At 52.5% G+C, this 27,988-nt stretch overlaps 4 protein-coding genes across 6 annotated transcripts; 1 reads left to right on the forward strand and 3 right to left on the reverse strand.

Annotated features, from left to right (window-relative positions):
• Positions 1–37: 37 nt before the first annotated feature.
• HOXD11 (homeobox D11) lies at positions 38–15,033 on the reverse strand. 3 transcript variants are annotated; one of them, XM_068948503.1, is made up of 3 exons: positions 14,332–15,033; positions 1,076–2,854; positions 38–505 (listed from the first exon to the last, which is right to left on the reverse strand). In XM_068948503.1, exons 2-3 carry the CDS (start codon positions 1,680–1,682, stop codon positions 270–272), a joined length of 843 nt encoding a protein of 280 aa, XP_068804604.1. In that variant the 5' UTR covers positions 1,683–2,854; positions 14,332–15,033; the 3' UTR covers positions 38–269. The 3 variants fall into 3 exon arrangements, with proteins under 3 accessions (XP_068804604.1, XP_009680076.2, XP_068804605.1); XM_009681781.2 differs by lacking the exon at positions 14,332–15,033 and adding an exon at positions 4,303–4,568; XM_068948504.1 differs by lacking the exon at positions 14,332–15,033 and adding an exon at positions 3,790–3,928.
• Positions 7,530–9,112, reverse strand: HOXD12 (homeobox D12). The gene is made up of 2 exons (XM_009681780.2): positions 8,550–9,112; positions 7,530–8,284 (listed from the first exon to the last, which is right to left on the reverse strand). Exons 1-2 carry the CDS (start codon positions 9,109–9,111, stop codon positions 8,046–8,048), a joined length of 801 nt encoding a protein of 266 aa, XP_009680075.1. The 5' UTR covers position 9,112; the 3' UTR covers positions 7,530–8,045.
• On the reverse strand, positions 14,975–16,681 carry HOXD13 (homeobox D13). Its single transcript, XM_009681796.2, has 2 exons — positions 15,964–16,681; positions 14,975–15,225 (listed from the first exon to the last, which is right to left on the reverse strand). Exons 1-2 carry the CDS (start codon positions 16,679–16,681, stop codon positions 14,975–14,977), a joined length of 969 nt encoding a protein of 322 aa, XP_009680091.2.
• Positions 16,682–24,251: 7,570 nt separating this feature from the next.
• EVX2 (even-skipped homeobox 2) lies at positions 24,252–27,402 on the forward strand. Its single transcript, XM_068949592.1, has 3 exons — positions 24,252–24,675; positions 25,799–26,049; positions 26,737–27,402. Exons 1-3 carry the CDS (start codon positions 24,252–24,254, stop codon positions 27,400–27,402), a joined length of 1,341 nt encoding a protein of 446 aa, XP_068805693.1.
• The last annotated feature ends 586 nt before the right edge of the window (positions 27,403–27,988 follow it).

Consider the following 27,988-nt stretch of genomic DNA (forward strand, 5'->3'; position numbering starts at 1 on the left):
TGGGGAGAAATATTTGAGAAGGGACTGTTGGATTTACCCTAGTTTCCCCTTATCAGGAATCTGCTCCGCCAAGCCCGAAATCTCCAGTGGCCATTCAGTGTGTGGAGTTGCACGTGAAAATGAAACTTTGAGTTCCGCAGGGTGGATGTGTCATGTAAACCAATTTGCGTTTGCATTCAGATGGCAGGTCAGAGAGACTGAGATTTTCTTTTTTTTCTTCTTTCTTTCTTCTCTCGATCTCTCTTTTGTTTTCCTTTTCTTTTTCATTTTCAAAACAAGGGATTTCCAGTGAAATATTGAAGTCGATCTCTGTTCAGTTTCTTTTCTTTCATCCTTCGATTCTGGAACCAGATTTTAACTTGTCGATCAGTGAGGTTGAGCATTCTGGACAATTGCAGTCTTTTCTCTTTGTTTATGTACACGTTGAAGAAAAATTCACGTTCCAGTTCTCTTATCTGATATTTGGTATAGGGACACCTCTTTTTCCTTGATCGCTGAGGAATTGCTGAAATTCAAAAGAGAAGAAACTGATTTATGCTGCTGCTACGAACATACTCAGATAGGAAGAGATCAGAGACTTTGACAATATCCCATTGCCCGGAAAGCAGCCCTCTAGCAGTTCAGAAAAATATTCCTGGAGCTTTTACTCTCTGGGTGACTTAGCAAAAAAGCGAATATTTCCCAACTTGTCCTTAAAGGAGAGCACTTCGAGCAGTACAGAGAGATATTTAAATGGGCTGGAAATATTCCAACTTGCTCAAACTCCTCTTCCCCCCCCCCCACCCCAAACAAACGAAGACCTTAAGCTCTGAAATGAAGGCAGCTCTCAGCACTACCTGTGAAATCTCCCTGTCTCCCCCCCGCAATCAACAATTTAATAACAATTAATATCCTCTTCCAAGAATACCTTAAGCCCACCTAAATTGGTTTCCTATCGTAAACACGCTTTACAACGGTAAAGGAAATCTTATAGGATATATAAAATCCTTTGGATGCTTATAAAATTGCACATAAAATGCGGCTTGACAAAGTGTTGGCCTTGTACTCTTGCCCCCAATTTACTGCTGATACCTACCTGAACTGTTGCTCTTCTCTGCAACAGCCTCACCAGAAGGGGAATCGGCGCTGTTTGCTGTTGTCACTTTCTTGTCTTGGCTGGAAGGTGTTTTACTGCAAGTGCCGTGGTGGGGCTTGCCGTCGCCCTGGCCGCCGTCGCCCTCGCCCTCGGAGAGCGGCGGGTGCGGGGGGCCGGGGGCCGCCTCGTAAAACTGGTCGAAGCCTTGCGGCAGGATCCCGTTCCTGCCCACCGCGCTGTACAAGTTGGAGGCGGCCGGCGACGGTCCGTGGTGGCTGCACACGGGGTCCGTTTTGAATAACATTTCCGTCCTCCTGTTCGCAGGCTGCAGAAAGTCTCTGTGCATCACCTCTTCAGCCGAGTAATACGGAGCATAACTGCCCCTGTACTGCCATTTGCTGCGCTCTAATCCGTATTCCCTGAATGCTACTTCGCGCACAGGTTGGACATGAGGTAAATTAGAAGAATAAGGAAAAGTCATTTGACAGGAAGACGACTGCGACAAAAAAGAGGGTTTCGTCGAGAAATCTGATGGTGAAACGTAATAAGCACACCCTGGCAGATACATATTGGATGCGCTGTGGCTGCAATCGTCAAACTCAGTCATGTCTTCCTTTTTGCGATTGCAAGCAACCAGGAGGCTTCAATGCATTGAACAAGATCCATCTATTGCACAAGAGGGTTTGGACAGGATCAACTAAGAAAAAATCCCCACCGTGTGCTGACGTGCAATTCATCTTGATTGATTCTAGTGGTAATTATGTCACGTGACGCGATGTAGAAATGTCCTTATATCTATATCAGCCCGTCGGAAAGACTCCTAAGATCTCTCCAAAGAGCCCTCCCAGCACGGAGAGATGAGCAGAGCATTTGGACAAATATAGTAGGTTTTTCCCCTCGTTCTTTCCCAAGACGACGAGATAAACATAGGTAGTGGAGCTAATCACCTGAGAATGTGCCGTCCCACCGCGGAAAACAGAGCGCAGAGCCTCGCAGCTCACACACACACACGTAACCACCCAGCTCTCCTCCGAGCCCTTGCTAGGCAAAGCTTCCACGAGATTTAAGGAAATAGGCTCAGAAAAAAAGCATCGTGAGGAAAGGTAACCTTTGGATTGCGGGGTGTGGGCTCCAAGCCGGACAACCTCGACTCTGTAATGTGATCACTCCCTATTAGCAGGAGTGATATTTGCTGGCTGCTGCTTACACAGACGATTAGCGGGTGATAGTTCACTTAGGAAAGCCAAATCCCATTTACATATTCTGTCGTATGAGTGAATCTGCCCGCTCGGCTCCAGCAATCCACAGTTGGCATCAAAATCGGTCACAAAATTCAAAGCATGAGTCCCAATCACCTCATTTTCCCTTTCTTAAGCCTGTTTAAGCACTGTGCGCTTGTATAAGGGCGCCAGAGACAAAGTGAAATGAGAAATATGCAAACAGAACATATCGCTCTGGCTTTTTTTTTTTTTTTTATGAAAAGGAGATACTTTCGGGCTCTTCTGCAAAGAAAAGGGCTAGGGCAGGAAAAGAAGTCCACCAGGCGCGGTCTCCTTGGGAAGCAGAGCAGCAGACAAAGTGACCTCTGTTCCCGTGCCTCCAACTCCCACTGAAATGTTCACTTTCATTGGAAGGGAAAAGCAGGGTTGGGAGCAGGCGACACACACAAGACCCGCAAGCCCCACAGCTGCCCTGCCTTCGAGGGCTCATTTTGGTCAATTTTCTTTTTCTCCTTGAAATATTATTTTACACAGACGAGCACAAACCGAGTCACAAAGGCTGAAAAGAAAAGAGAATAAATAATACGCTCCAGCAATAGCTCTAAGCTCGAGCAGCTCCTCATTCCAGAAACGTTTGCCAGCTCTCTATGGGAATGCTTCCCCCCACCACTGTACAGCATAGCCAGAGTAGCCCCTCCATATGCTGGTGTCCAAATCAACCCCAAATCTGGCTGTGCTCCCCACGACAAGCACGGCCCCCCCCCTGCTACCCGGGGCGCTCCGTCCAGACATCAGGCCACAGATGGCTTGCAAAAAGGCAGCCTCCAGGTCCCCCAGTAAGCAGGAAGCCCCGCCAGGTAGGGAACCGGAGCGAAAGCATCATGGACAACTTGGGGGGAAAGGCCAGGGGAAGCCGGGGTGGAGGTGCCCGCCGAGGGGTCGGCAGGGGCCGTCGGGCTCTGCGGGGACAACCCGCTGCGCGCCCCGGCGCGGCTCGGCGAGGGGGAGCTGCGCCCCGGGCTGCTCCCCGTGCCCGGCCCCGCCGCCGCCAGCGCCACCGCACCGCCACCGCCGCAGCCCCTCGAGCATCCCCGTCCCTCCAGCACGCAGGGGTTGCCAGGGAGCTCCCGGAGAGAAGCCCAGTGTGCCCTTCTGAAATACCGAAAGACCAAAACCACACAGAAAAGATGAAGCTGATCCCTTCTTTCTTTCTTTCTTTCTTTCTTTCTTTCTGCCTTTCTTTCTTTCTTTCTTTATTTCTTTTCCCTACAGTATTGTATTCTTTGCTCTGGTGTCTCACTTACAAATCACCACCAATGCAACAAACTGCTCGCAGCAGAGACTCTCACAAGCTATCCCCAGAAACCAAGGCACAAAAACACCATTTCCTCCTTTTTATCGGCAACTTCGGAGCCTGTTCGAGTCCCCTGCAACACATGAACAACCTCCTAAAAATGATGCCTGCGCAGCTAAAATGGCTCCTGTATCACTTACCACCCTGTGCTTGTAGCAGAACAGGGCAAGGATCCGCTTGGATTGTGCCCCCAGGTTTCTGCTCGCTAAGCTCATCATGAGAGATGGCTCTGGGAAGCTCTGGAGCTTCATTTTCCTCACCGTTCAAGTAACTAATTATGCCTTAGCCAGAATCCTTCACCTTCCTTTCGATGCAGCAAGCCCAAGATCAATTAAATTTTGGCGCAGGAGCCAACCGGTTTCAACTAATTCAAGTTCAAAGACACGGCGACGATTTGTTAATACGAAAACAGCCCTTCTAGGAAACAGTCCCTTAAAAAGCAATCTAATCTGGAGAATGTGAGTCCAACATCGCCGCAGAGACCCCGCTGGAAGCAGGCAGACTTGGGGGTCCTGCCTGCCAGAGCATTTTCACCGTGGGGTCGGTTCCCAAGCCCAACTCTGACCATTACATTCCCCTTTTTTGCCTTAAGCAGATTAAACAGCATCGAAACATAAATGCACATCACGGACACGTTCAGGCGAATACTTTACCGTTAGGCGTCTTGAAACATCTGCAATCGTTGCCTGGAAATAGCGAGTATTCTAGTCCAAGTGGCATTTCCAAAAGCCCTCCGTGAAAATTAAGACGACTTGCATAACATTCGGGTTTAAAAATATACCCAGTCCGGCTGGAGAAGATGCGGTATTTTTGTGCCACCCAAGATAAGACACTAACTTGACCTTAACTTTGTTATGGCGCCCCTAGTATCTGGAGAACGTGAACAGACACTGTCTGGCAGCTCTCGTAAAAACTGACTGGAGAAGAGATTCTGAGTCATTTCATTTATTGCCACTACAGTTCTGCAAGAAAGCTTTTCCTCCCTGCCAAACTTTAATTATTTATGCTCTTTTAGGAAACACAAAGGCATCCAGAGCCATTTCAGACAATCAGAGTTGCGTTTCCAGCCTTATCAAACTAGTAGGAATGGAGAGCCCCCTCGGAAGGGGTTTATCACATTTAGACTGCGGTCGGAATGCAAAGATGTTTATGTCTGAGTAAATAGAGGAATAGAGGTTCGCCTGCATGCTGTGGAGGACGGAGACATGTATGTTGTAGCTAATGGGTGCCCAGTGCACATGCCCGCACACGCATGCACCCAGAAATGCAGAGGCAGGGGAGATATAGGTGAAAAGGCAGAAAACTAACCTACCCGAAATGTTTAGGGTGTATTCACTTTACTCGTATACATCTTCTATGCGTATACAGAGAGTGTGGCACATAGATGTGGCTGAATGCACTCCAGTGTGCATGCACATGCACCCTCGCGAATAGATGCAGCGTGTGCGTACGCAGCGCTGTGTCCGGGCGTGCATGTGTGCCGGGCACACGTATGTGCGCCTCGCCACACGCCCACAACGACTGTCGCCGCTCGGGGCTTCGGAATAACAACCGAAACCTTAAGTGTGTGCATGCATGAAATCATGCAGCATTTCCTCGGGCACGTATGTTTATTCACAGTAAGTGCCCGTAAATATGTACGTCTGCATGTGTGCACGCACGCTTACACAGAACGGCCGCAGCTGAAACGTGTACATCTGTGTACAGGCACATACAAAGATACGTCATGCACATACTTCTGCATCACCTATCATTTTAGATCCAATCTCCTCTGTTTTGTAATCTATTTTCTCCGTTCGTAGGCAGTTTAGACTAGGGGCTTTAAAACAAGCTATCGTCGTAAATCGATACGTTTAATAAATAGTACATTGCCTTTCACATCTTTTTACCCGAGGTTCCTCTTCAGATTTCTCATCATACATGTAATGAAGGGAATGGTTGTACTGGGGTGCGTTAGGATAGGGAAGGACGGAATAAAGGGTCCATTTCTCATGAACTGTAGCAGGACTGAATAGTATTCCAGAAGGGAATAAGAAAAGGGGCTTTATTTGGTTTTTGCTTTTCTCCTGGCTTGCATCATTGGGGTTGCTTCTAGTTTTTTTAATTAGGGAAATGCTACTGAATGAAGAGACTTGTATTGTCCGCAATGCGCCAGCTCTCAGTGCAGGAGCTGAATGCGTCTAAGATTTCGAAGGACTTAGAGGTGGTGCCTCTGATTTTATGTGGATAGGTGTGCATCTCGCTCATTTGGGCAGCTCTCACCGCGCATTTCTGCGCCTCTGCTTTTCCATTGGCAGTCACCCCGCGGCCAGCGAGGTAGGTTTTTGTCTGCATTGGGCAATGCGGCAACAATGGCCATTTCGGGAGGCGAGAAATGCGCGTCCAAGTTTGGGTGGCTTTCGTTCTCCTTCCCGAAACACCACCTCTGGGGCTCTCCTGAAAGCTTTCGGGAGGATGGCTGCAGTTGTGCTCTCCTAAAAACACAGGATTTACCTCCAGAACGGTTTGGGACCGCTGTGCCCTTTACAAAACAGCACTTGCAAGCATATGATTGGGAAGGAGCAAAGTTCAAATATGCCTATTATGAAATAATGAGGTTATTGCCTTCAGGAAGGCAATAATATTGTATAAATAGGTAACTTCTTTGTGCCTTCCACTGTAATTATTTAGCCTTATTGAATACATCCCGAACAACCATATTTGAGTGAACTCCATACCAGAAAAACACAAGAATAACGCAGGCTCCACCGGTGTGAATTACTATTACTGTTGGGAGAGGCAACCCAAGGTTTCGCGTGTGGAAACACCTCTTCATTAGAAACAGATTTACGTGGAAATTGCAGCCAAAAGACATTTATATCTAGACCTAAAATTCCTTGATTTTTTTTTTCTGAAATGTCAGACCAAGGCAATACCTAGCATTTCCCTTGGCTCTGCTTCTCCAGCCAGGCTGAGCGCTCTGGTGCTGGGGAAGCTGGGGGCTGCAGGCACTGAAAGCCTGTCAGCAAGATGCGGGGAAAATTCACTTTATTCTCCTTCTAAAACAGTAACCAATCGACTTGGGCAACGCTCCCAGCCCCTCTGCTGGGGTTTAGCCTCTGAGGTTTCTAGCTGGGCAAAAAACCGAAAGCGTTCCCCCCCTTCCCTCGTAAAAACCTCTGCGGCGGAGGCTGCGGGGACAGTCACACAGAGCAGCCAGACCCAGTCGGCTCCCGGGCCGGGCCTCTGCCGCGCCGGTGCCGTGCCCGCCGCGCCGCCGCCGCCCGCCGCTCTCGGCGCCTTTGTTTTGGGGCCGCGTCCGGACAAGGCCAAAGTCAGCGGCGGGCGGCGGCGCTGGGAAGGGCCGGGCGCGGGCCGGGCCCCCGACGGCGGCCCCCGGCGGCGGCGGCGGCTCGGGCTCCCGGCCGGCTCGCTGCGCCCGAGGGCTGTGCGCGGAGCGGGGCCGTCTCCCGGGACGGGGCGGGTGAGCAGAGCGTTTGCCCCTGGCCTTGCTCGCCGGCAACGGGCGGAAGGAGAGGGTGGTGGGAGAGCCCCGGCGCCTCCCGCCCCGCATCGCCCCGCACCGTCCCGGCTGGCGGTTCCCGCAAGCGGCAGCGCGCCTGCGGAAGTCAGCGGGCAGCCTCCTGCGGCCCGCGCCCGCGGGGGGGTCTCTGGGAGGCACCGGCGCTCCGGCCGGCCGGGTGGGCAAAGCCGTCGGGGCGGGCAGCGGCGAGCGGTGCAGAGAGGTGCGGAGCGGAGCGGCAGGGGCCGTCTGCCGCGCACGGCGCGCGGAGCTTTTGGGAGCCCGCGCGCAGGTTACGCGCTGCCCTTGTGGCGGCGTCACGTGCCCTCTCCGCCGGGCAGCGGCCGGATCTGCAGCTCCGAGCAGTGGTCGTCAAAAAAAAAAAAAAAAGGTTTATTTGTTAACCACTTTCTCCGATCTGTGCTCAAACAGGTTATTCCAAACCACAAAACAAGCAAGCGCCGCATGCTCGCGTTCAGAAGCATGGTAACACATGAAGGAGCTAGCCAGGATTTAAAGAGCTGAGATCTTTACTAGGCATTATATTTTATTTTTCTGCAAAATGGTGTTTACATACAGTTAAAAGAAATCGATTTTAGTTTAGCACCGCTCATTCTCCAAAGAAAGAGAGGGAAACAAGCAGGAGGAAATCTATATAAGAGGAGAAAGAAAGGTAAAAAGCTGATAATACAGGGTTTCACTGCTGGTCTGGCTTGTCGTCTTCATTTTGGCTAAGAATTCATTATTTGCCAAATTACACCGGGATCCTACACTTTTAGAGATTTTGATTTAAACGGTTAAAAACGCACTGCCCTCACGTCAATCGCGAATACACTCTACTCTACGGGTGAACACTCCAGACACAAGTTCATGCAGGAACGGGCAGACTCTGCTCTAGTACATAGAAAGCGCCTGCTCACGCATTACTACCCTTTTCTTTTTCATTCGTCGGTTCTGAAACCAAATTTTAACTTGCTGATCGCTTAAATTCAGTCTGTTTGATAGTTCTTTCCTCTTCTGTCGGTTAATAAACTCATTGAGGAGAAACTCGTTTTCCAATTCAGCAATTTGTTGTTTTGTGTAAGGTTTCCGTTTCTTTCTTGATCTCCCCTGGGTGGGGCACCAAGGCAAACCTACAACAAACACGTCGATATTTTAGTAGATCAGGTCTGCGTATTAAAGATAATATGCAAAAAAACGCAAGAAAACAGGGAAAAACTAGTTCGGTAAATCTGGTAAAGCACATCTGACAGCACAATTTCTATCTACCCCCGAGTCTGATTAAGCGATTATCATTCTGAATGGATAACAGGGGGTTTAGAAAACAATTACAGACATCTTTTAGAAAGCAAGTATCACTAGGTCGCCTCTAACTAAAGCGAGATATTTAAGGCATACCATCCTGCACTGAAGGTCTGAGGCATGACTGGACTGCTGCAGGCTGAACTGTCAGGTTCAAGTTGACCGAATTCTTGATGTCCTCCTTTAAGCTGGAAGCACAGGAATTCACTTCAAAAAGAGTAGCCGAGCCGTGCAAACTTCTCTGCAGGCTCGAGTGGTCATACTTTACGGGCTTTAAGTTGGCTGCGTGAGTAATAGTTGGGTCATTTGCGAAAGATTGCCTCTGCCTGCATCTCTCCTCTTGTTTGGAGCTCGCATCATGGGCATAGTATTTATTGTTTTCTTCCAGGCACTCTTTGTTGCTGTTGGAATTGATGTTGATTGGAACAGAGCCTGGGAGGTAAGGCTGCGAGGAGCCGCTGAACGCGTGGCTCTGGGGCTGCGCTGTGCACGAACTTGAGCAAGTCCACGGGATCGAGCTTCGGGGGTAGGAAATGGTGGGCAGAGCCGCCAATTGACTGCCATTAGCCCGCAAATTGGGAAAATAAAAGGAATCTGGAGATTGCAAATTCAAGAGAGAACCAACGTAGCCAGATCTGTAGAGACTGCGATCACACATTTCCAACAAAGGACTTCAGCTGTTCTTACAGCAGTATTTAGTTACAACAGGGAATAAGCGGAAAGCCTAAAACGATTGGACGAAACTTTGCAGACAGGTTCTTCAAAGCCGGTAATTTCAGCACCGCCTCCAGCCACCGAGCCACAGAGTCCCCCCTTTTTTTTCCCATTTTTCCCCCCTCTTTTTTCCCCTCTTTTTTAAAAGTCTTATGATAACACTTGAAATATGAAAATACCTAACCTGCAAGGGGGAGGGGAAAACATGGTCTCCACTTCTATAAAAGTGGCTGGGACTGGCTGGCAAAGCTGCAAAGCGAGTGGAAAGATGAAGGGAAAACAAACGTTTTCGAAGTTTTAGAGGAGACATTGCGGTTTCGAGATGCAGCCCCCGGCCCCGGCCGCGGCTGCTGCTGCTGCCGCTGTTGCCGCTGCTGCTGCTGCCGCCGAGGCGAGCGGCTGCGCAGGGGCGGCGGGACCGTCCTGCCCGCACCGCCCAGCGCCGGGCAGCTGCGGACAGCAAACACAATACCAACCATAACGATACGCACTGCGGGCTGGGAAGAATTCCTTAATTTGAAGGAGATGTGACCGCTCAGGGCACATGTGTGTTTTTCTGCCCCTGTACAGATCAGTACACCTTGTACGTGCGTGCAGAGTCCCTGTTGTATCAGTTTTATACCCGCATTTGTTTTAATTGCAAGCAGCGTTATATGCATCTGCATATGCTTGCAATTAAAATCTTAATCGACGGGATATTACCGGGAATCTCACTCTGGTACACTAATCACTGGTATTCTCTGAAGTTTTCCTACCTCTACATGTCTGCCCTTTTTGCCTTTCATCCCCATTCCAAAGGGCAGATAAGTTTTTAAATTCGGGGTTTATTTTGTCTTTTTAAATAACAGCAGCTCAGGGTTATTTCAACAAACCGCGGAGATAAAAAAAAAAAAAAAACTCTGAAGAAAGAAAATGCCCCGATCTGCTCTGCCGCAGAGAGGATTTGTGTGTTGTGCTGGGCAGAGGAAGAGCTGCCTCAGCTGACTACTTCACCACTAGTTCCTAAGTTGGACATGAGGAATTTTTGTCCTCTGAGGAGAAAATTATGCTTTGGTTTTCTTGGGGGGAGTTTTTTAATAAAAAAAAAACAAACTTTGTTTGAGGAATCAAACAGGAGCCCCGGAATTTCTCCCATTTTCCTCATAGTTCTGGTGTACAAAAGAAACCATATCTGAGAGCATCCTCACAGGAGATAGCTCTTGTTCTTCCCCAAACCATGCAGGTTTATTGCCTTCGGGAATGAGCCTAGGCCGCATGCATCCAAAGACACGATAAAGAAAAATACAAGAAAACTGTAACTATAGTTATAGATATGAAACCTTAAGAAAGCGTGCAATGGGCTAAGACGCTTGAAGTCCCCGGGAAAAATTCATGACTAGACACCAGCCAAGGTCTGAGGCAGCGGGCAGGGGGCTAGGGGACACTGAGCTTCGAAATCGCTCCTGGGACACCGCCGTCTCAGTCCTCACAGGAAATATTGGAGGCCCGTCCTTTACCCGAATGGGGCATTTCTGGCCCCGTCCACTTTTCCGGTAGGATCTTCCCAGCCTCAGCGAGTCCAGTTTCAAGCAGAGTCCAGATTTTGTCATTTTCATGCCTCCGTTAAAAACTCAAACCTGGTTAGCTGGTAAGGTTAATTTTCCATATTATTGTCCTGTTAATCTTACTTTTATTTCTACGCCGAGATCAGAGAAATTGCCCCTCTTGACATTTTCCTAATGAAATTCATCTCTCTCTTTAATGGGAATTTGGGGTATATTCTGCAGTAATTTCATTGCCCTGGAAGAAATCTTTAAATGATTGCTCTCCTCTAGACCACACAGGACCACACAAGTATTGCTGGAGGATATTACTGACCACTGCCTTTAGTTTTTATTGTTTGAATTATGTCTACCAATTGAAACTCGCTCTTACTAGCTTATTTTTTTCCTGCTCTTTTTTTCTCCCCAAGAGGATGGCTAAGAGTTTCTTTCCGTAATCATATTTTACAAAAAAGCTGACAGTGATTTTTGTATCTCGTAAGACAGAAGGAACATTCTGTGTTCAAAAGACTATATTTTTTCCGCAATAAACACAAGGCATAGATGTGAGTTCCCAGTTACCGGAAAGAAAGGTGACACTTCAAGCTAGCTTTTATGGGGTTAGGGAAAACAGAGCTTTCAATTAATGCTCAACTCATCTCCAATTACTAATTAATACTGAAAAAATATGAAAAGAAAATCTTATGTAGCTGGAGACACTCCTAGCTGCAGAAAAAAATATTTATGTTAAAATCTGTAGGGCAAAGACCTGACAAAAAAGATCTTGTTTCGTGGGAGATTTGCCACTGTTGCGGTGCAGATGGCCTCGAACGGACTTGTGCTCGTTTTTCCAGCCACAGTCAGCTTCTGATTTGGAGGGAGGCGTTTTAATACAGCGAGTGTCCCCCTGTCTACCTCTGCACAGGAAATATCACTGCTGAGGACCAGAGAGGACCAGAGCTCTGCTTTCACACGCTCTTTTTCCACTCCCTTTTTTTTTTTTTTTAATTAAGCAACCGAATCAGCCTAGACTTCAGAGCTGCCCACAGGCTATAATTTTACTGGTATATTCTTTAATTTAAAAAATGAAGATTGCTTTGCGTGTAGCTCAGTAGTCTTCGATTCTCATTTATCATTCGGAAACGCAGCTCCTGGAAGCCAGTTGAACGCGTCCCCAGCCTATGCTAAGGGTTGTCCAGGAGATGGCAGGATTGCCTTAGACATGGCTCGCAAATCGTGCTAACGGCAGGAGCCGAGCTCGATGGTAGCTCCGGGCAGGCGAGCCGGACGGCCTGCAGTGCATCATTGTGCCACCACGGATTTGCAATTCAGTTTGCCGAGCTACATATTAATTATGTGTAATAATTCGCGCTGCATCTCAGGCGCATCATTATGCCTTCTCTCTAATCGCAAAGGGCTGGGACCAGCTGCAGCAGCAGCAGCAGCAGCGACAGGAGGCAGCGCGGTGGTTGCGGTATCCCCGGCCGCGCCCGCGGCCGGTAGTGCGGAGCGGGAGCGCGGGGCCGAGCCCCCGCAGCGCCTGGCGGGCGCGGCCTCCCCAGCGGGGTGCGCTCCCACGTCCCCCGCATGGGGGGGGGGGTTAAGTGATGCTCGTAAATGCCCCTGCTCCGGCTAGAAAACAGGTTTAATCCACAGAGGTAGTGAGGGATTTATCTCCCCCAAGCAGCAGCAGCGTTTGCCTCGCCTTCTTTCTGACCGTAGCTGCTGCTCTCTTAATGTTTCTGCACGTTGTTAGCAAACTAAAAGGCGGCTCCTCTCCATATGGTACCGATTTGCCAGCCAGTTCGGGTTTCATCCTGCCCTGGGAAGCGAGTTTTGGTCATGGCAAAGCCTGCGTCTTCTGAGAGTCCGGACACCGCCAAAGCCAAAGGTTAAGCCTGGAAGGAGGAAGGGTACAACCCGCGACGGCTCTGCGGACGTGAAACGTAACAGCTCTGACCGTGCCAGGGCTTCATTTTTAAGGGGAAATACGCTGGGAGGAAAGCATTCCCGAGAATTAGGAGGACCAAAGTGTGGGTATTTCTGGGTGTGTGTGGGGGATGCTAACGGAAGAATAGAAGAATTTAAAACATTCAGTGAAAACAAGGCTGGGTCATCGGAGAGGGCTCTTCCAGGTACTTACATTTAGCCATCTGATGTTCCCCACAATTGCCTTTATTTTTTCCCAAACCAAACCAAAAAAATACCATTTGGAACAAAACCCGAACCGTCCCCAATTGGATTTTTTTCTTTGATTCTGGGAGAATAAGCGTCGCCAAAGCTATGGAAGAGCGGAAGAGAAAGGGGAGGACGAGGGAGGAGGCGGCGGCAGATCACTCTCTCATCGGCGGATCAAGCGGCTCTGTGAAGCTGCCCCTGGGCCCGCCGTCGCCCTGGGCCGCCCGGGGCCGCGGGGGCTCCGCGCTGAGACGCGGCAGGTCGCGGAACCGCGCCCGAGGGTAGCGGGGCCCCGGGCGGCCCCTGAAGGCAACGCTAGGCTCACAGGGGGAGAAGAGGGACAGATACCCCCCTCCGTCCATCCCCGGCACCTCTTTCTAGCAAAAATAAACCTTCTCTAGCAAAGGACATCTGGGCCTCGGCTTTCTGCAGCGCGCCTCGAATCGTATCTGCCTCTGCTTTCCAAAGAACCGCGCCCTGAAAGTGGCCCTGCAAAGATCCCAGGCTAAGCCTGGAGCCAAGAAACGCCCTGCTGCGAAAAGAAGGCGATTTTCTTCTTCCTTATATATAGATATATATATATATTTATATACCGAAAAGAAATCGCTTTATTAAAGATGGTTCAGGAACAGTTTGGCAACATCATTAAGAGCTTGGAAGTTCAGCCCGTATTTCCAACACAATGTGAAGTAAAAGCAGACTTCAAGACAAGAAAGGAAAAAAGATATGGTTTATGGAAAAATAATCTTGCTGTATGTCTTACCCACATACATTGGTAATCAAAGTGTTTAGAGCAATAGGATATTATAATAAATAATACTAGTTGGGAACACACACATTTTCATAATTAGACGAGGCACATTAACGGAGAGGATATCGCTTCTCTCTCCTAGTAGTTGACGAGTGTGTCTGATCCAGAACACCCTGTGTATATCATAACATGCACACTAGGTTTAAAATAACAAAAATCAACACAATCCTAGCCCTTCCGGCTTACATAAATTATGGTATCTTTTGAAATTTATCATTTATTGCTTCTGTCATTAACACCCGTTTATTTTTTGCAACTTAAGTTAGCAGTGAACTTCACTTCTCCAACCAGATGTTTTTTAAACGCCGTGCTAGGAGGAAGGAGAAGAGCTTTGTGCTTGTTCGGACAAGCAGGCTATGGCGTATCCAACATTTAGTACAACATAGGCGTTGTTTGTACCCTCGCCTCTGCAGAGAGCCTCCCCCGGGCCTGCAGCCCGGCTCTACCCGCGCCGCCGCCGCCCGGTGCCCCCCGGTGCCGCAGCAGCAGCCGCCCGGGGCGAGGGCCGGGGCCGCGCTGCCGGGCCGCGCCGCCGCCTCGGGACAGACCCGGCCGAGCCGTTCCAGCAAGGCTCCTTCCTACCCACTTCCTGCACATTTTTCAACTGGAGAATATGAAATCCTTCGGCTGAAAACGAAAACACATCATCAAATACCTGCGCAGCTGGGGAACGCAATCGGGAAATAGCGCTGGGAATTGTGCTGGGAATATATCCTCCCTCGAAAAAAAAGGAGTAAGAAATCCGACTGCACACATTACCCCTCCACGCATTTCGCAATTCATTCCGGATCCCGAGGGGCTTCACGGATTTTGGAAGGAGCTGGGTGCTGCCACTGGTCCAGAATCCGGCTTTCTCGCGTGTTCTAGTTGCTATTTTTTTCACTCGGCATGTTTTGAAGTTTACGATACCAAATCAAAACTGACACTTTTTGGCACTGGCTGTTGTTCGGAGAAAAATTTACAGAAAAAGAAAAACCCCAAGAGTTAAGCATTTAAGGAAGTTATATCTGTAATCGTTCAAATATTTAAATTCGTTTATACTGGCCTAGAGTGAAAAACAGAAAATATTATTATTAATATTATTATTTTAAAAAGAAAGAAACAGAGCTATAAAGTCAAGGTTTGCCAGCACTCCCTTCGACTGAAAGAAAAACGCTGACTTTCATGAAAAGCAATTCACAAAATTTCACCACCGCTGGAAGGAGAAAAAAAATTAAATATATTTTCAAGTCTTTCCAAAAGTCTTTAGCTGGTCGTAAATTGAGTTTATATATCCATCACTGTCCGCAACTGGTAGATCAAGATACATTGTCTTTCAGTTTCGAGACTATTTTCTTATCCTTCACCCTCCTGTTCTGAAACCAAATGGTAACTTGTCTCTCAGACAGGTTTGTGGCTGCGGATATCCTTCGCCTCTTGTCCTTGTTAATGAACTTGTTAATGGCATATTCATTCTCGAGTTCTTTAAGCTGCAGTTTTGTGTACGGCACTCGCTTCTTTCTCCCACGCCGGTAGACACACATATCTGGCTGGTTTAGTGCAACGTCCCCTATTGTAAAAGACATTTCGTGAAAAATTAGAATTTTATTACAGGCGTTCAAAGCTTAACTGATACATGTTGGGCACCGTGTTTCACGGGCAAATAAATAATACCAGGTTGTTTGCAGTTTATTATTATTTACACTGCCACATTATTTGCACGTTAGTAAAGCCCCAAAACCTTGATGGACTGTCATCACTTTTCAGGCATGCATCTCTAGCGAGCGTGCAGGACGGAGAGGGCATTGGCTTGGGGCGAGAGCAGGTCGCTGCTGGCAGAGCGCGCACAGAAAGCACGCTCTTTGGTGCGCGTTTCCCCGGTTTGTTTGCATGTGGTTTGTGCCAGTGTGCCCTCACTCCTCGCAGTCTCTTAAGTGCTCTGGGGCTGGGTCAATCCCCAGCCTTCATGAAGAGCAGAGAATTGCAAGCCTTCAAGCCATCGTCCTGCAAACTGCAAACGTAAATACAACCCGAGCCACGGCTAAAAGCAGCAGGGGAAGGAGCCCGATACAGCCCCGCCGCCAGGAAGACGGGGAGCCAGGGCCCTGGTGCTAAGTGGCAGGGCTCTGGGATCTGTCCCGCGGGCCGGAAAGCGCAAAGTGAGGTTTCCTCGGGGGCAGCTGGGGGGAAGGAAAAACCCGCCGCCCCCCCCGCTCTGTGCGTGCCTGTGCAGCGCTCCTGCGGCGCGGGGGAGGCGGGCGGGCCGAGGTGCGGGGGTCCGCTCACACCGCTTCTCTCCCTCTCGTACCTGGAAAGGACGATTTCCAAAAGTGTGAGCTCTGTGTCTGATCTTTAGCACAGTAAACCTGACTATTCCAGCCATTAGCCAGAGTCCAGGACTGATAGCCCTCCATTGATATGTATGTTTCGTGTCTCGGTTCCCCAGAGCCAAACGTTGAGACCATGTCTATGTACCCCGGAACGTGCTGGTAGGGGGTTGTGTAGCCCTGGTAAAAGGACACTTCCTTCGCCCGGGAGGAGACTTCATTGGCGGGGACACTCGTGCTGGTCAGACTGGAGACGTCCATGTACTTTTCCACGGGAAAGCCGCCAATGGAGGCATGGGGGGGAGACTTCAGGGCGTTCTGCTGGATCCCAACCCCGTGGGACATCCTGCAGCTATAATATCCGTTGCCAAAGTGATACCCGTAGCCGAGCGCGGGGGCGGCCGGCGGCGCGGCGGAGCCCGGGCAGTCCTTGGCCGGGGGGTCGGGCCGCGCCGCCCCCGCGCGCTCCCCGCCGCCGCCGTAGCCAAACCCCGAGGCGGCGGCGGCGGCGGCGGCGGCGGCAGCGGCGGCCGCGCGGCCCGTGTGCGCCGCCCCGAAAACGGGCGAGGAGAGAAAATTACGGCACTGCCCGGGGGCGCCGCCGCCGCCGCCGCCGCCGCCGCCGCCGCCGCCGCCGCTGCTGTCGCCGCGCAGTCCGTCCATCTCCCAGCTCGCTGCTTTGCTCATGGCCTTGCACATCGCGGGCGGCGGCGCGGTCCCGGGCTGGGCATGGTGCAAATTGTTATTTGCCTCCAACAGGTTGGATCCTTGGCGGTACGTTTATAAAAACGAACTCCAGGTTGGGAGGGGGGAACGGGGTGGGGGCGGCCGGCTCCAGATTAGTTTGCCGGAGCCCGGGGGGCTGCTCATAGGCTGCCGTCGGAGCATGTGACCCTCCCGCCGCCCGCACTGCCCCCTGCGCTCGCAGCCCCCGGCCCGCACCGACGGCCCCCCCCCCCCCCCCGCCGCTGCCGCCGCCGCCGCCGCGATCCCGCCCCGCCGCGGCCCCGCCGCAGGGCAGCTGCGCGCAGCGCGGCGCCGGGCCGCGGCGCCGGTGCCCCCGGGCCAACCTCGCCCCCTCCGCTCTCATCCCCCACCCGCCTGCCCGCCGCTTCAAAAGGGCCAGCTCGGCTGCCCCGGGTCCCTCCGCTGGCCCCTTTGAAGCGGCGGGCAGGCGTGCGCGGATCATCCGCGCCGCTCCGCGCTCTCCCCGCTGAGCTCTACCCCCCAGCGCGGCGACGTCTCCTTCACTGTCCCGTCCCTGGGAGCGCCCGCGGGATGGACATGCGGCTAACAAGTTCCCCCCACCCTTTCCCACCTCGCCCCCCCTCCCGGTCGCCCTCCGACCCGCGGCCCGGCCTCCCTCGGCCGCCTCCTCTGTGAGACCGGCCCCAGGCCGTTGTTGTGGCTGCCCGGACGGAGGAGCCGGGGCGGAAAACCTGCCCCAGGCTCTGTACCCCACCTCGCCCGCTGTGTGTGAATGAGATGGGCTTTGCTACAGGAGCCTAAGGCTCCCACCCGCCTGTCCCCGTGGGCGCCCCTGGCCCCACTCAGCTCTCGGACCGTGGGAGACCCCCCTGGCCTCTCCCCCCCAATTGCTGCCAACCACAGAAACGCACTGGGGCTGCGCAAGAGGCTAAACCTGGCACTCATTACATGCGGCTTTTCTTCCCTTGCAGTGTCAGTTCATATCGTGGTAAGGCAGCCTATTTAAAAAGCAGAGTTTGGTTATTATGATGGCTGATCTAGGGGTAACTTTCCAAGACTGTGGCAAATCCTTCTGTCGTCTCACTCGACTCTCCTGCAGAGCCGGGCTGGAAGCTGCAGGAGCGCAAAGAGCTTGAAATGCGGCGAGCTCCATGGAGGAGCCGCAGCCCCTGCCCTGCCCCTGCCCCTCGGGCCGGGTCCCCCCGCTCCGCGTTTGCCTGTTGCAGACGTTTAACGAGCTCTCTCTTGGGCACTGAGGGCAACAAGTTGCTGGGAAAGGCGGCTTCTCCCCAGGAAAGGGAAGGGGAATTCCTCTGAAAAGAAGGCTGTTTGGGCCGTGTTTACTATCCTGACGGAGACGCAGTCAAACAAGAGGAGAAAGGGAGACGCTCTGGAGGTGAAATTCATTGTAGACAGGATTTCTGCTTTGGGAGTGCCCTTTCTAGACAACACCGGGCACCCGCCGGTCGGGGACGGAGGAGCACTGCGCCCCCCGGCCTGCTTTCTGCCGCGGGGGGCTCGAAGGGGCTGAGCGAGAAAGCGAAAAGTCTTGCAGTAATCGCCAATCTCTGAGCTGTGCTTTGTAGTCGGTCTAATAATCTTTGGCAGTTTCTGGAAGCGGGGTGAGGAATGACAAACCGGTGCCAGTAATCACAGCAACAACCGGATGGCAAACACAAGTTCACGTTCATTAGCGCTAACCACTTAATTGCTATTAATCTTTCGTAATCAGCTAAAAGTAGAATAAGCGAGCCAGACGTGATTACGTATGTCACTGAGTTATAAGCCGAATCGGTATTTATTCTCAGGGCATGAAACCCTACATAATTATGAAGAATATTTGTCGAGGCACAAGTTTCTCATCCCTTTATGTCTCTGCACTCAGCTTTACAGCGAAAACACTGCTAACATCATGAAGTCCTAATAAACGATATACTTTGTTTCTCTGGCTCTCTTTGCGTTTGTTCTCATCGCCCGTTGTGTTCCTTCTTCCAATAAACGCTACCAAATTTCCCCCCCCGACACAACATTTTTAAAAAGGCCGCTGTAAGAGAGGAACACCCGAAGAGCGGCGTCTCAGAGCTGCTGGAGCGCCGCTACATCAAAGCAAATCACGGTGCGGTAGCCCCGACGCCGGCGAGGACCCCAGCCCTGCTGAGACCTTCGCTCCAGCCAGAGCTCCGCCGTGTCCGAGGAAGCTGTGTCCTGGGCGGGTTTAGCACCAACAATTCCGGTGTAATCATGAGCCGTTTTGCGGGGAGTGTAAAAAACAGCACTGCCTCGCACCACAGGATATTATGCACTCGAATAAAAATAAAGGGCTCATGGGCCGCGGTCGGTCCGTGGCGCGCCGGCCCCATTCCCGCGTGGCTGCGCTCCGAGGCGGGCAGGGCACCGCGGGTGCCGCCCGGGCGCACTTTCCGCGCGGCCTCTCTCCTCGCACTAGCTCGTGGGCGACAGCCGTCCGGGAGCGGCGCTCCGCGTGGCCGCGGGCGCCGCCGCGGGTGGGGGATCCTGCCCTTCCCCCGAGCGGGGGCAGCGGGTGCCCAGCGCTCCTCCGAGCTGCCTTACCTTTTCCATTTACATATTGCACGGGGAACTACATAACACACGAGCTGGACAGCATCATTGCAGAAAGTTACTGCAATCTTCTTCCCTCCCCCGAAAAAAAAGATTTTTTTGAAGTTATCTCATTTCCTCAGATATATTTGCTATGATCTAACCGAGCTAGGAGTCTACTTAGGCTTTTAGCACGGGCTTTTAATAATTGCTGTCTACCCTGCGCCTATTCTCTTCCAGGAAAAAAAAAAAACAACAATTTTTTTCACCACCTTCCTTGCCAGAATTTGCCCTTGGTAACTGTATCTTTAGGAAGTTACTTCTCTTCCTCTTGTTAATATTTGCTGCAGAAAAATATTACAGTTGTCCAAGACCGTCGGGTAATGCAAGCGGCAGAGGAAACCTATTGATTAATATTTCCCCCAAACTTTTCCCCAAGCCCAATATATTCTGTTGTTAAGTTTTAAGTTGCACGAGGTTTTAATAGCAAAACAGAACAGGTTTGTTTTGTTTTTTTTGTTCTTCTTTAAAGTAGCCAGCTACGCTAAAGAAAAGATTTAACAGCAACACGGGGAAAATTGTTGAAGTATTTTTTCTCCAAAAGCGTGTCATGGCGTTTCTTCTCTTTATTTACTTCAGCCTTAAAAAATGCATTTCAAGTAGGAAAAAGTTTACTCGGGGCTCCCTGCCTGGCCTCCATAAAGTGCCTAGGGGCGTTTGAGCAGATGAGGGTGCTGAACTTGAGCTTGCGGGTCAGCGGGCAGCGCCGGCCGCGCGCTGACCCCCGCCTCCTGCTCTGAACCGGTGCGCTGACCCCCAGCTCGCCGGCCTGCCGCTGCTGCCAGCTAGAAGGGAATATAAGCCCCAAAGCTTTTCTGCTAGCGTTAGGCTTTATCGTGGAAATTAAAAACTGTTTGTTACAAAGTCGGCCACAAAAGACAGCACGCCAGCGTTAGCCCTGCGACGTGAGCGTGAGCGCTCGTTGGATCTCCTCTGTGTGCATTTTGGGTAGGAATTATTTTTAAAAGCTCGTGCGACTCGGGGACACGCCGGGTTCGTTTCCTCCCTCGTTTTCTCTCTGGGACGCCACAAGCACGATGCGGAGCAGGGGGCAGACGCCCGGGCACGGGCGTTTCACTTCTCCGGCGCCCCGAGGCGGGGAGTGGGGCGCCGGGACGGGGCGGCAGGCCGTGTGCCGGGAGCGCGGCCGCCCCGCGCCGCACCAGCCCGCGCACACGCCGGTAAACCGCTCCGGCGACGGCAGGCGCGGAGCTGCGCGCGGGAGCGCGCCGCGCTCGGCGCGCGGCTCCGCGGAGGCGCAGTGTCGCCGGCGCGCCGCCAGGTGGCGCGGCGGGGCCCGCCGCCAGCGTGGGCGGCAGGCGCGGCGGGGCGCTGCGCCCCCGCGGAGCCGCGCCGCAGGAACCCCCTTCCCCCCCCAGGTACGCGCGGCGCGCTCCCGCGCTGCTCCGGCCGCCAGCCTTGCGCCGGCGGCTGCCCCGGCCCCTCGTCCCGCTCGGCCTCGACCTCTCCCCGGGCGGGGGCAGCTCCAAGGGCCTCCACCTCCGCGAGCCCGGTGCTCCCGGCACGGCCCAGGGCAGGCAGGGCCGCGCAGGCCGCCTGCGACCCCGCTCCGCGCCACACTGCGCTCCCGCGGATGCCCCGCCGGCCCTGCGCCGCGGCCGTGTTTGCACTCTGCCCCGCGGCTCCCGCCGAGGAGGAGGAAACCAATGTTCATGCCCGTATTCCCAAGCGCTGTTTGACTGGCTACAAGCTGGCCGAGGTGTTGTGTGGTTGATTTAATATCTTCATGTCCGTTAAGTTATGTGACCTTTTTCCCAGCTAAGATTTATTAAACGAGTATTGAAATATTCTTTGATGCCCTGAGTAATAAGGGTAAGGTATTTTTACCTCAAGGTAAAAATAAAAACATATTTGGCTGCAGGCCTAAGCAGCTATTTAAAGTTATAAGAACAACTGAGTAAACAGCCTCTAACAAAACCTCGCATATTTTGTCGGTCTCTGTAACTTCCTCTCCTTTTGCCTAATACTGTCACACTAATGCCGAAGTTCTTTAGGCTGAGCTATTATTTTTGAAAAACTGTAAACATCTGCTGAAAGTTTTTTTAGGCTGAGCCATTGTTTCTGAAAAACTATAAACATCGGTGTAGTACATGACCTAGTTTGCTGGGAACATAACTATCAGATGACTAGTTTATTAGTGGGTTGATGTTTTAGGGAGGAATGATTAACTGCATTGCGTGGAATGGTTTTGTTACCTAATATCTACTTAGTGGAAGATTATTAACATTTTTTATAGCATGTAATTTCCCTTGCATATGAATGTAGCTATATTTTAAAGTACATTGTACATAAACTAAGGTATCAGTATTATTTAAAAGGTGCAAAATATAAAATAACCCTAATAAAGATCACTCACAGCCGCACTTGCATGTAACTTATTTTTCTCACATTGGGACTTTTCATACAGTCTGTTTCATCCGCACTGAACAACATAAAAGGTGTTTCCTCCTCTTTAGTGGTGCAGTAACATTGGTGGGGGATAAAGTGATGTCGGGTTTGGTTGTGTGCACACATGAGTGCGTTGGAGATGTGGTATCTTAGCTGCGGTTTTTGAAAAACGCAGGGGGAAAGATGCTAGCCCCGTTACAGCATTTAAGAAAACAGACGAGGGCGCCAAACGACAGCAATAAACCTGCCCGCAGACTTCCGCTCCTCCGCCCGGCCCCGCCGGCCTCGCTCGGCCGCCCGGCGCAGGCGGGCGATCCCCGACGGCCGGCAGCGCTGCCCGCCGCCCCCGCGCCCCCGCGCCCCGCCGCCGGCCTCGCCGCGGGCTCCCGGGGCTGCCGGGCCAAGGCGAGCCGGGGCCGGCGCCAGGGAGCGCCACCGCCCCGCCGCGCCGGGGCCGCTGCCCGGTGCTCGGTGCCCGGTGCCCGGTGCCCGGGGGGTGGCGGCGGGGGGGCCGCCCGGGGCCAGCGGGCGCGGGCCGCGGCCCCGGGGTGCGCCCCGAGGGGCCGCCGCGCTCCGCGCCGGCGCAGCGCCCGCGGGCAATGAAAAGTTGATATTTACTTTTGTCTGGTTTTGGGGCTGTAAAACGCAGGACACCACACTGCAGTCTAAATTCACATTTCAAAGGGCTGACATAAAACGCTCATTAATGGAAGGCTGGATTTTGCAAACAACGCCTAGAATGTTTCCTAAATATTTCACGGAATGTTTAGGGAGACTTTAACACGTTATTAAAAAAAAATCTGACAAGTATCCCATTTTCGAGCTATGAATCATGCGCAAGAGCACAAGAACTTAGGAGATGCGTGTGACTTTAACATTAGCAGGAACAGCTCTCCTCTCAAAAAACCAAACCCGCGTTTAATCACAGGAAACACTTGGGTGTTTCTCCGGGCGATTAAAGTCAGAATCTCGGTGCCTAAAAGCTAGATTATGTGGGTGAAAAAAACTCACGGCGAGAATAAAGGTTGGGCAGCTATTGAGGAGTACTCCAGAGATGCGAACGACAAAGGATTTATCTTCGTTTAAATGGTTGCCATCAGCGTCATTATTACTAGCAAAGTTATCACTGAAGGGAGACTTTCCGACTGTCACGTCTGCCGAGCGTGGTAGCCCGCGTCCCCTGCAGCGTGCGAGAGACGCTGTGCTCCACACCACCCGGAAAAGAGCGGAGGGATGAGCTAACTGAGCCACAGGTAACTTTGGAAGGAGGGTGCTAAAGATGATATGTCTCTGCTAGTTTGATACCTGTAGACAATAAACCGGTATCATTTTAGCATTTTTATTTTTCAAATGTGTAGAATTTCTTCGCGGTGGGAAGGGGAGAAGGAAAGGCTGGAAAGTAACCTGCCGCGAGAATGAAATGACATGACTGCGGAGTATTTTAAATCACGAATGCATTTAATGTCCTTCGGTTATTTTAACCCCCCCGCCCCCCCCCCCCACGCACCGTACTACAGCGAGTATTGTCCCAGAGGGAAGAAAAATCGCAGAGTAGCTTCATCGATAAGCAGGATTATAGAAAGTCTAAAAGATATCCAATTTAAGGATGCAACAAAGAAAATATATTAGAAAATAGAGATTATAGTAAATATTGCCATTTCTAGGCAACTGCTGTATGGACACTTAAAATCGGTGTGTGCCGGCAGCAACAGTAGTTACCAAGTCTCAGTATAAGGTTTGCTACTGCGAGGGTGCATGTGTGGGGTGCTAGTATAATTCTTAAATAAAAGTACCAAGGCAGCCAGAAACTGGGAGGGAAAAGTAAATAGGTGTCAGTGGCAGGAGAGTCTCTGTCCGCCGGTCTTCTTCCAGCGTTTCCTCTCGTTGTGATCTAAAATCCGCCTCTGAAATAATAATAAAGAAAAGCATTAACTAATATTTAGCATGTAGTTCTGTCCGAGGACAAATGAGAAAGAAGCTGCATCATTAGGACCTAAAAGGCAACAAAACAAAAATCAGAGCATAATGATGCACCTAAATGAAGGGGGAAATGTTGCACAGCTCATTTTATTAATCAGACTGTCAATTTCACCCCAGAGGCCAAACCCCAGAGCAATTCAAGCAAGATCTGATCAAGCTAAGGACAAGAGCTTTACTCCTCACTTCTTGTCTTTCTTTCTTTCCACCTGGATATATTTGTCTGCTCAGAAGCCGCCTTCATTATCCACTGACAGGAGCTTGTATTTATTTGCTTATAAACCTGTTACAATAAATGATTATTCGAACAGCGTCATTCGTACCTTAATGACGAGCACTACTTTTTGATGAATGACATTTCGGGCTAGAAAGGATGTATGGGTCATTTTGACCAGTCATTCCCTCGCTTTGGCATCCCACAATTTTTACGCCTCCCTCAAAAAGAGATAATAATATTTAGAGACACTTGCCGGGCTGAATGTGAATTAGCCCCTGCTGCAGCTCATCATTAGTACAGGACCAGCCCTGCAACTTTGACATTTTTTATAAAGCTGAGATGATGGAAAGAATAAGAAAAGAGATGATCCTGATGGAAAGAGGGCTGCACAGCCCTACAGCTGGCAAAAGGCTCTCGAATTTGTCAGACTCAGCTGGAAATGCGGTGCTGGAGGCCCTTGAAAATTCTCAGCACAGTGGTCGCCTCAGCCCGAGACTAACTTCCGCCTCTCTGCATAGCGCTATAGGGGACATCTCTGCCAAAGGCAAATTTGAAATAGACACTTTATTCAATCTTCAACATCCGAGCAGTGAAAATACCGTCTCGTCCGAAATCCCTTCGTCGGAAAGCAGGAAGAAAATTAGCCTTTATTCCGAAGTTGCTCAAGAGGCAGATATGAACAGTGATGTGGAGGTGGGCTGCTCCGCGCTCCGCTCCCCAGCTAGCCTGACTTCCTCCCAGCTGAAGGAAAACAATAACAAAGGTAACTCTTCGTTTATCATCTCCATCTAAGCCCTGCACTTTACCAATTGGATTTAAAAAACAAAATAAACCCACCACCACCGCCACCACCAAAGTTACTCGCCTCTGGAAACAGCGCTCTCTCTTCTGCGAAGACAGAGCTCGAGGCTGTAAAATATTATTGTGATTACTGCGTTATCACGATAGACGAGCTACACTGCCCAGGTAGCTCCTGTGCTGGTGTGTGTTTGCATATGTATGCCCAAATCCACGGGTATGTAGATATATATATCCAGAATATATGTGGGCACAAATATCCACCCACCTATATTTGGGGAATGCTTTCTCTTAATTTTTTTCTCGTGTTCTTAGGGCTATCTGTGTCTCTGCAGCTATTTATGCATTCATACTTAGATTAAATGAGAGCGGGAGAGAGAAAGAAGTGCGTGGAAACTGTCTATATTTGTCTGTGTTTGTCCTTCTCTGTGTGTATGCAACGTGCCATTGTGTGTCCATTTAACAGTAATTGGGCATTGTTCGCTTTTCTTCTGCTTATAGCAGAGGATTTTAAACAGCCTCGGCTCGTTCCCACTTTGCAGGGAATGTTGATGGACGATTGTTGTTATTATTGCTATAATTGGGGAGGGGGAGCCAGGTGAGCAGCGGATTTCCTAGGGGCCACAGTGCATGCCTTTTTCGTCAGATGTGCCAAAGAAAGGAAGGAATCCTCGACGTAACGCGAGACAGAGAGAAAAAAAATTGGCTTTATGGCTCCGCTAATTTCGTGCACCTCAAACGAAAATAAGACAGACTCTCGGAGGGGCAAAAACCAGCGCAGAGCCCAGAGCTCTCCGCGCCCTGGCGGAGCTGCGCCAAGCCCTGGCCCATGCTCTCTCCCTGCTCTTCTTAGGGCTCGCCTGCTCCAGACACTGCCATTCTGTAATTACCAAAAATGCCCAATTTACTTAGAATAATGCGGTTATGAAGTGACTCAAAAAAAAAAAAAACTTTATTGATTCTATTAACAGCAGCAATTTGTAACAATGACAGCTAGCATTAATTATCGGCGTGCAGGACGCGGCTCCTCGCCCTGCGCGAGGCGCGCAACCGCAGCCGGGTTTCAGCGCTCTGCGCTCGCTCCGCAGGCTACGCGGAGAGCAGCCCGGCGCCCAGCACCGCCGCCGCCGCCGCCGGCTCCGCCGCCGCCGGCCTGCACAGCACCAGCGCCCTGGGCGGCTCGGGCTCGGGGGCCGACCAGGTGCGGCGGTACCGCACCGCCTTCACCCGCGAGCAGATCGCCCGCCTGGAGAAGGAGTTTTACCGCGAGAACTACGTGTCGCGGCCGCGGCGCTGCGAGCTCGCCGCCGCCCTCAACCTCCCCGAGACCACCATCAAGGTAGGCCGCCCCCCGCGCCGCGGCCCGCCGCGGAAAGCCCCGCCGCGGCGCCGGCGGCAGGAGCGGGGCTGCGGCGGGACGCGCGCGGCAGCGCCTTCCTGGGCCGCGGGGCCCTACACCGCTGGCGCTGCCCTGTTCCCCCCAGGCTGCCTAGCGAGTCCTCTATCTCGGCTGAACTGCACGCCACCGGCCCTTATTTATTGTTATTATTATTCCTCCTGCTTGTTTGCTCGAAAACTTTTTATTTGCCTTTTTTTATTTTCCTTGTCGATTTTTATTGCGTTAGCGTGTTTCCTAAAGAGTAGAGGGGAGAGAAAATAAACGCAGCTATTAAAAGGCGGAGGGGGGGAGGCAGAGGCAGAGGGATGAAGGCGTCAATACCATAAAGTAATATTCCTCTACGGGGGGGGGGGGGGCAGGGAGGGGAAACCTCGAAGGAAAACCGCTTGTTTGGGATCGAAGGGACCCTGCCCGGGCCGAGGGAAGCATTTGCACCGCTCCCCTCGGGCTTGGGCGCGGGCGGCTCTTCGGTGCGGGCGAGGGGCCGGCCGCGAGCGGCACCGCGGCGGCGGAGCCGGGGGGCGAGGGGCCGGGCGAGGTCGCGGTAGGTGTGCAGCGCGGGGCGCGGAGCGGCGCGGAGGGGCGCGGAGCGGGGCTAAGGCCGCGCTGTGCTTGTGTCCCGCGCAGGTGTGGTTCCAGAACCGGCGCATGAAGGACAAGCGGCAGCGCCTGGCCATGTCCTGGCCCCACCCGGCCGACCCCAGCTTCTACACCTACATGATGACCCACGCGGCGGCCACGGGCAGCCTGCCCTACCCCTTCCACTCCCACGTCCCGCTCCACTACTACCCGCACGTCGGGGTCACGGCCGCCGCCGCCGCCGCCGCCGCCTCGGGCGCCGCCGCCTCGCCCTTCGCCACCTCCATCCGCCCGCTGGACACCTTCCGCGCCCTCTCGCACCCCTACTCCCGCCCGGAGCTGCTCTGCAGCTTCCGCCACCCCGGCCTCTACCAGGCCCCCGCCGCCGCCGCCGCCGGCCTCAACAGCAGCGCGGCCGCCTCGGCGGCGGCGGCGGCGGCAGCGGCGGCGGCGGCGGCGGCGGGCTCGGCGCCGGGGGGCGGCTCGGCGCCCTGCTCCTGCCTCAGCTGCCACAGCAGCCAGACGGCGGCGGCGGCGGCGGCGGCGGCCTCGGCGCTGGGCTCGCGGGGCGCCGCCGCCGCCGCCGCCGACTTCCCCTGCACGGCCGCCTCGCAGCGCCCCGAGAGCGGCTTCCTGCCCTACTCGGCCGCCGTGCTGGGCAAGGCCGCCGTGGCCTCGCCCGACCAGCGGGAGGAGGCGCCGCTCACCAGATAACTGCCCCGTTCCGCGCCCGCGGAGCCGCCGCTGCCGCCGCCCCGCGCCCGGCCAGGCGCTCCTGCTGCTTTTGGACGCCGGCCGCCCCGCTGCCCGGGGCGCTCCGCGGCCGCGCTGCGCCCCCGCGCAGGTGGGCCCGCTGCCCGCGGCCGCCCGCCGCCCCGACGCCGCGGCGCTGCGCGGGGCCGCCGCGGAGCAGGGGGTGTGTGTCTGCTTTTCTGTGATTTCGGTTTGAGTTCGAAGAAATGGGAAATGTCTCGCGTATTTTATGTACGAAAAGTGGTAGCTAATGAGGCTGCTGCGGACGGGCCAGTAACGGGAAGGGAAGTGTGAGATTGACAGGATTGGGAGAGGCATTTTTTTAAGCTCGTGCTCTCTAACTACCATAATCCACGCTATCTGGGAAATACTTGAATCTCTCTAGGTGTAGGATGTTGTCCTGAAGCATTTACCTTACAGACACTTTTTCTAAATTTAATTTTTTTTTCTCCGTGTGTTTCTTTTCCTCGGTAAAATGGCTCTTGGATTTATTTCTCACACATGTCTATCACGCCTTTGCCTCTGAAAAGCCACCACTGGGTAACTG

The sequence above is a fragment of the Struthio camelus genome, chromosome 6 (genome assembly GCF_040807025.1).
Source record: "Struthio camelus isolate bStrCam1 chromosome 6, bStrCam1.hap1, whole genome shotgun sequence".
In the NCBI taxonomy this organism is placed as follows: domain Eukaryota; kingdom Metazoa; phylum Chordata; class Aves; order Struthioniformes; family Struthionidae; genus Struthio; species Struthio camelus.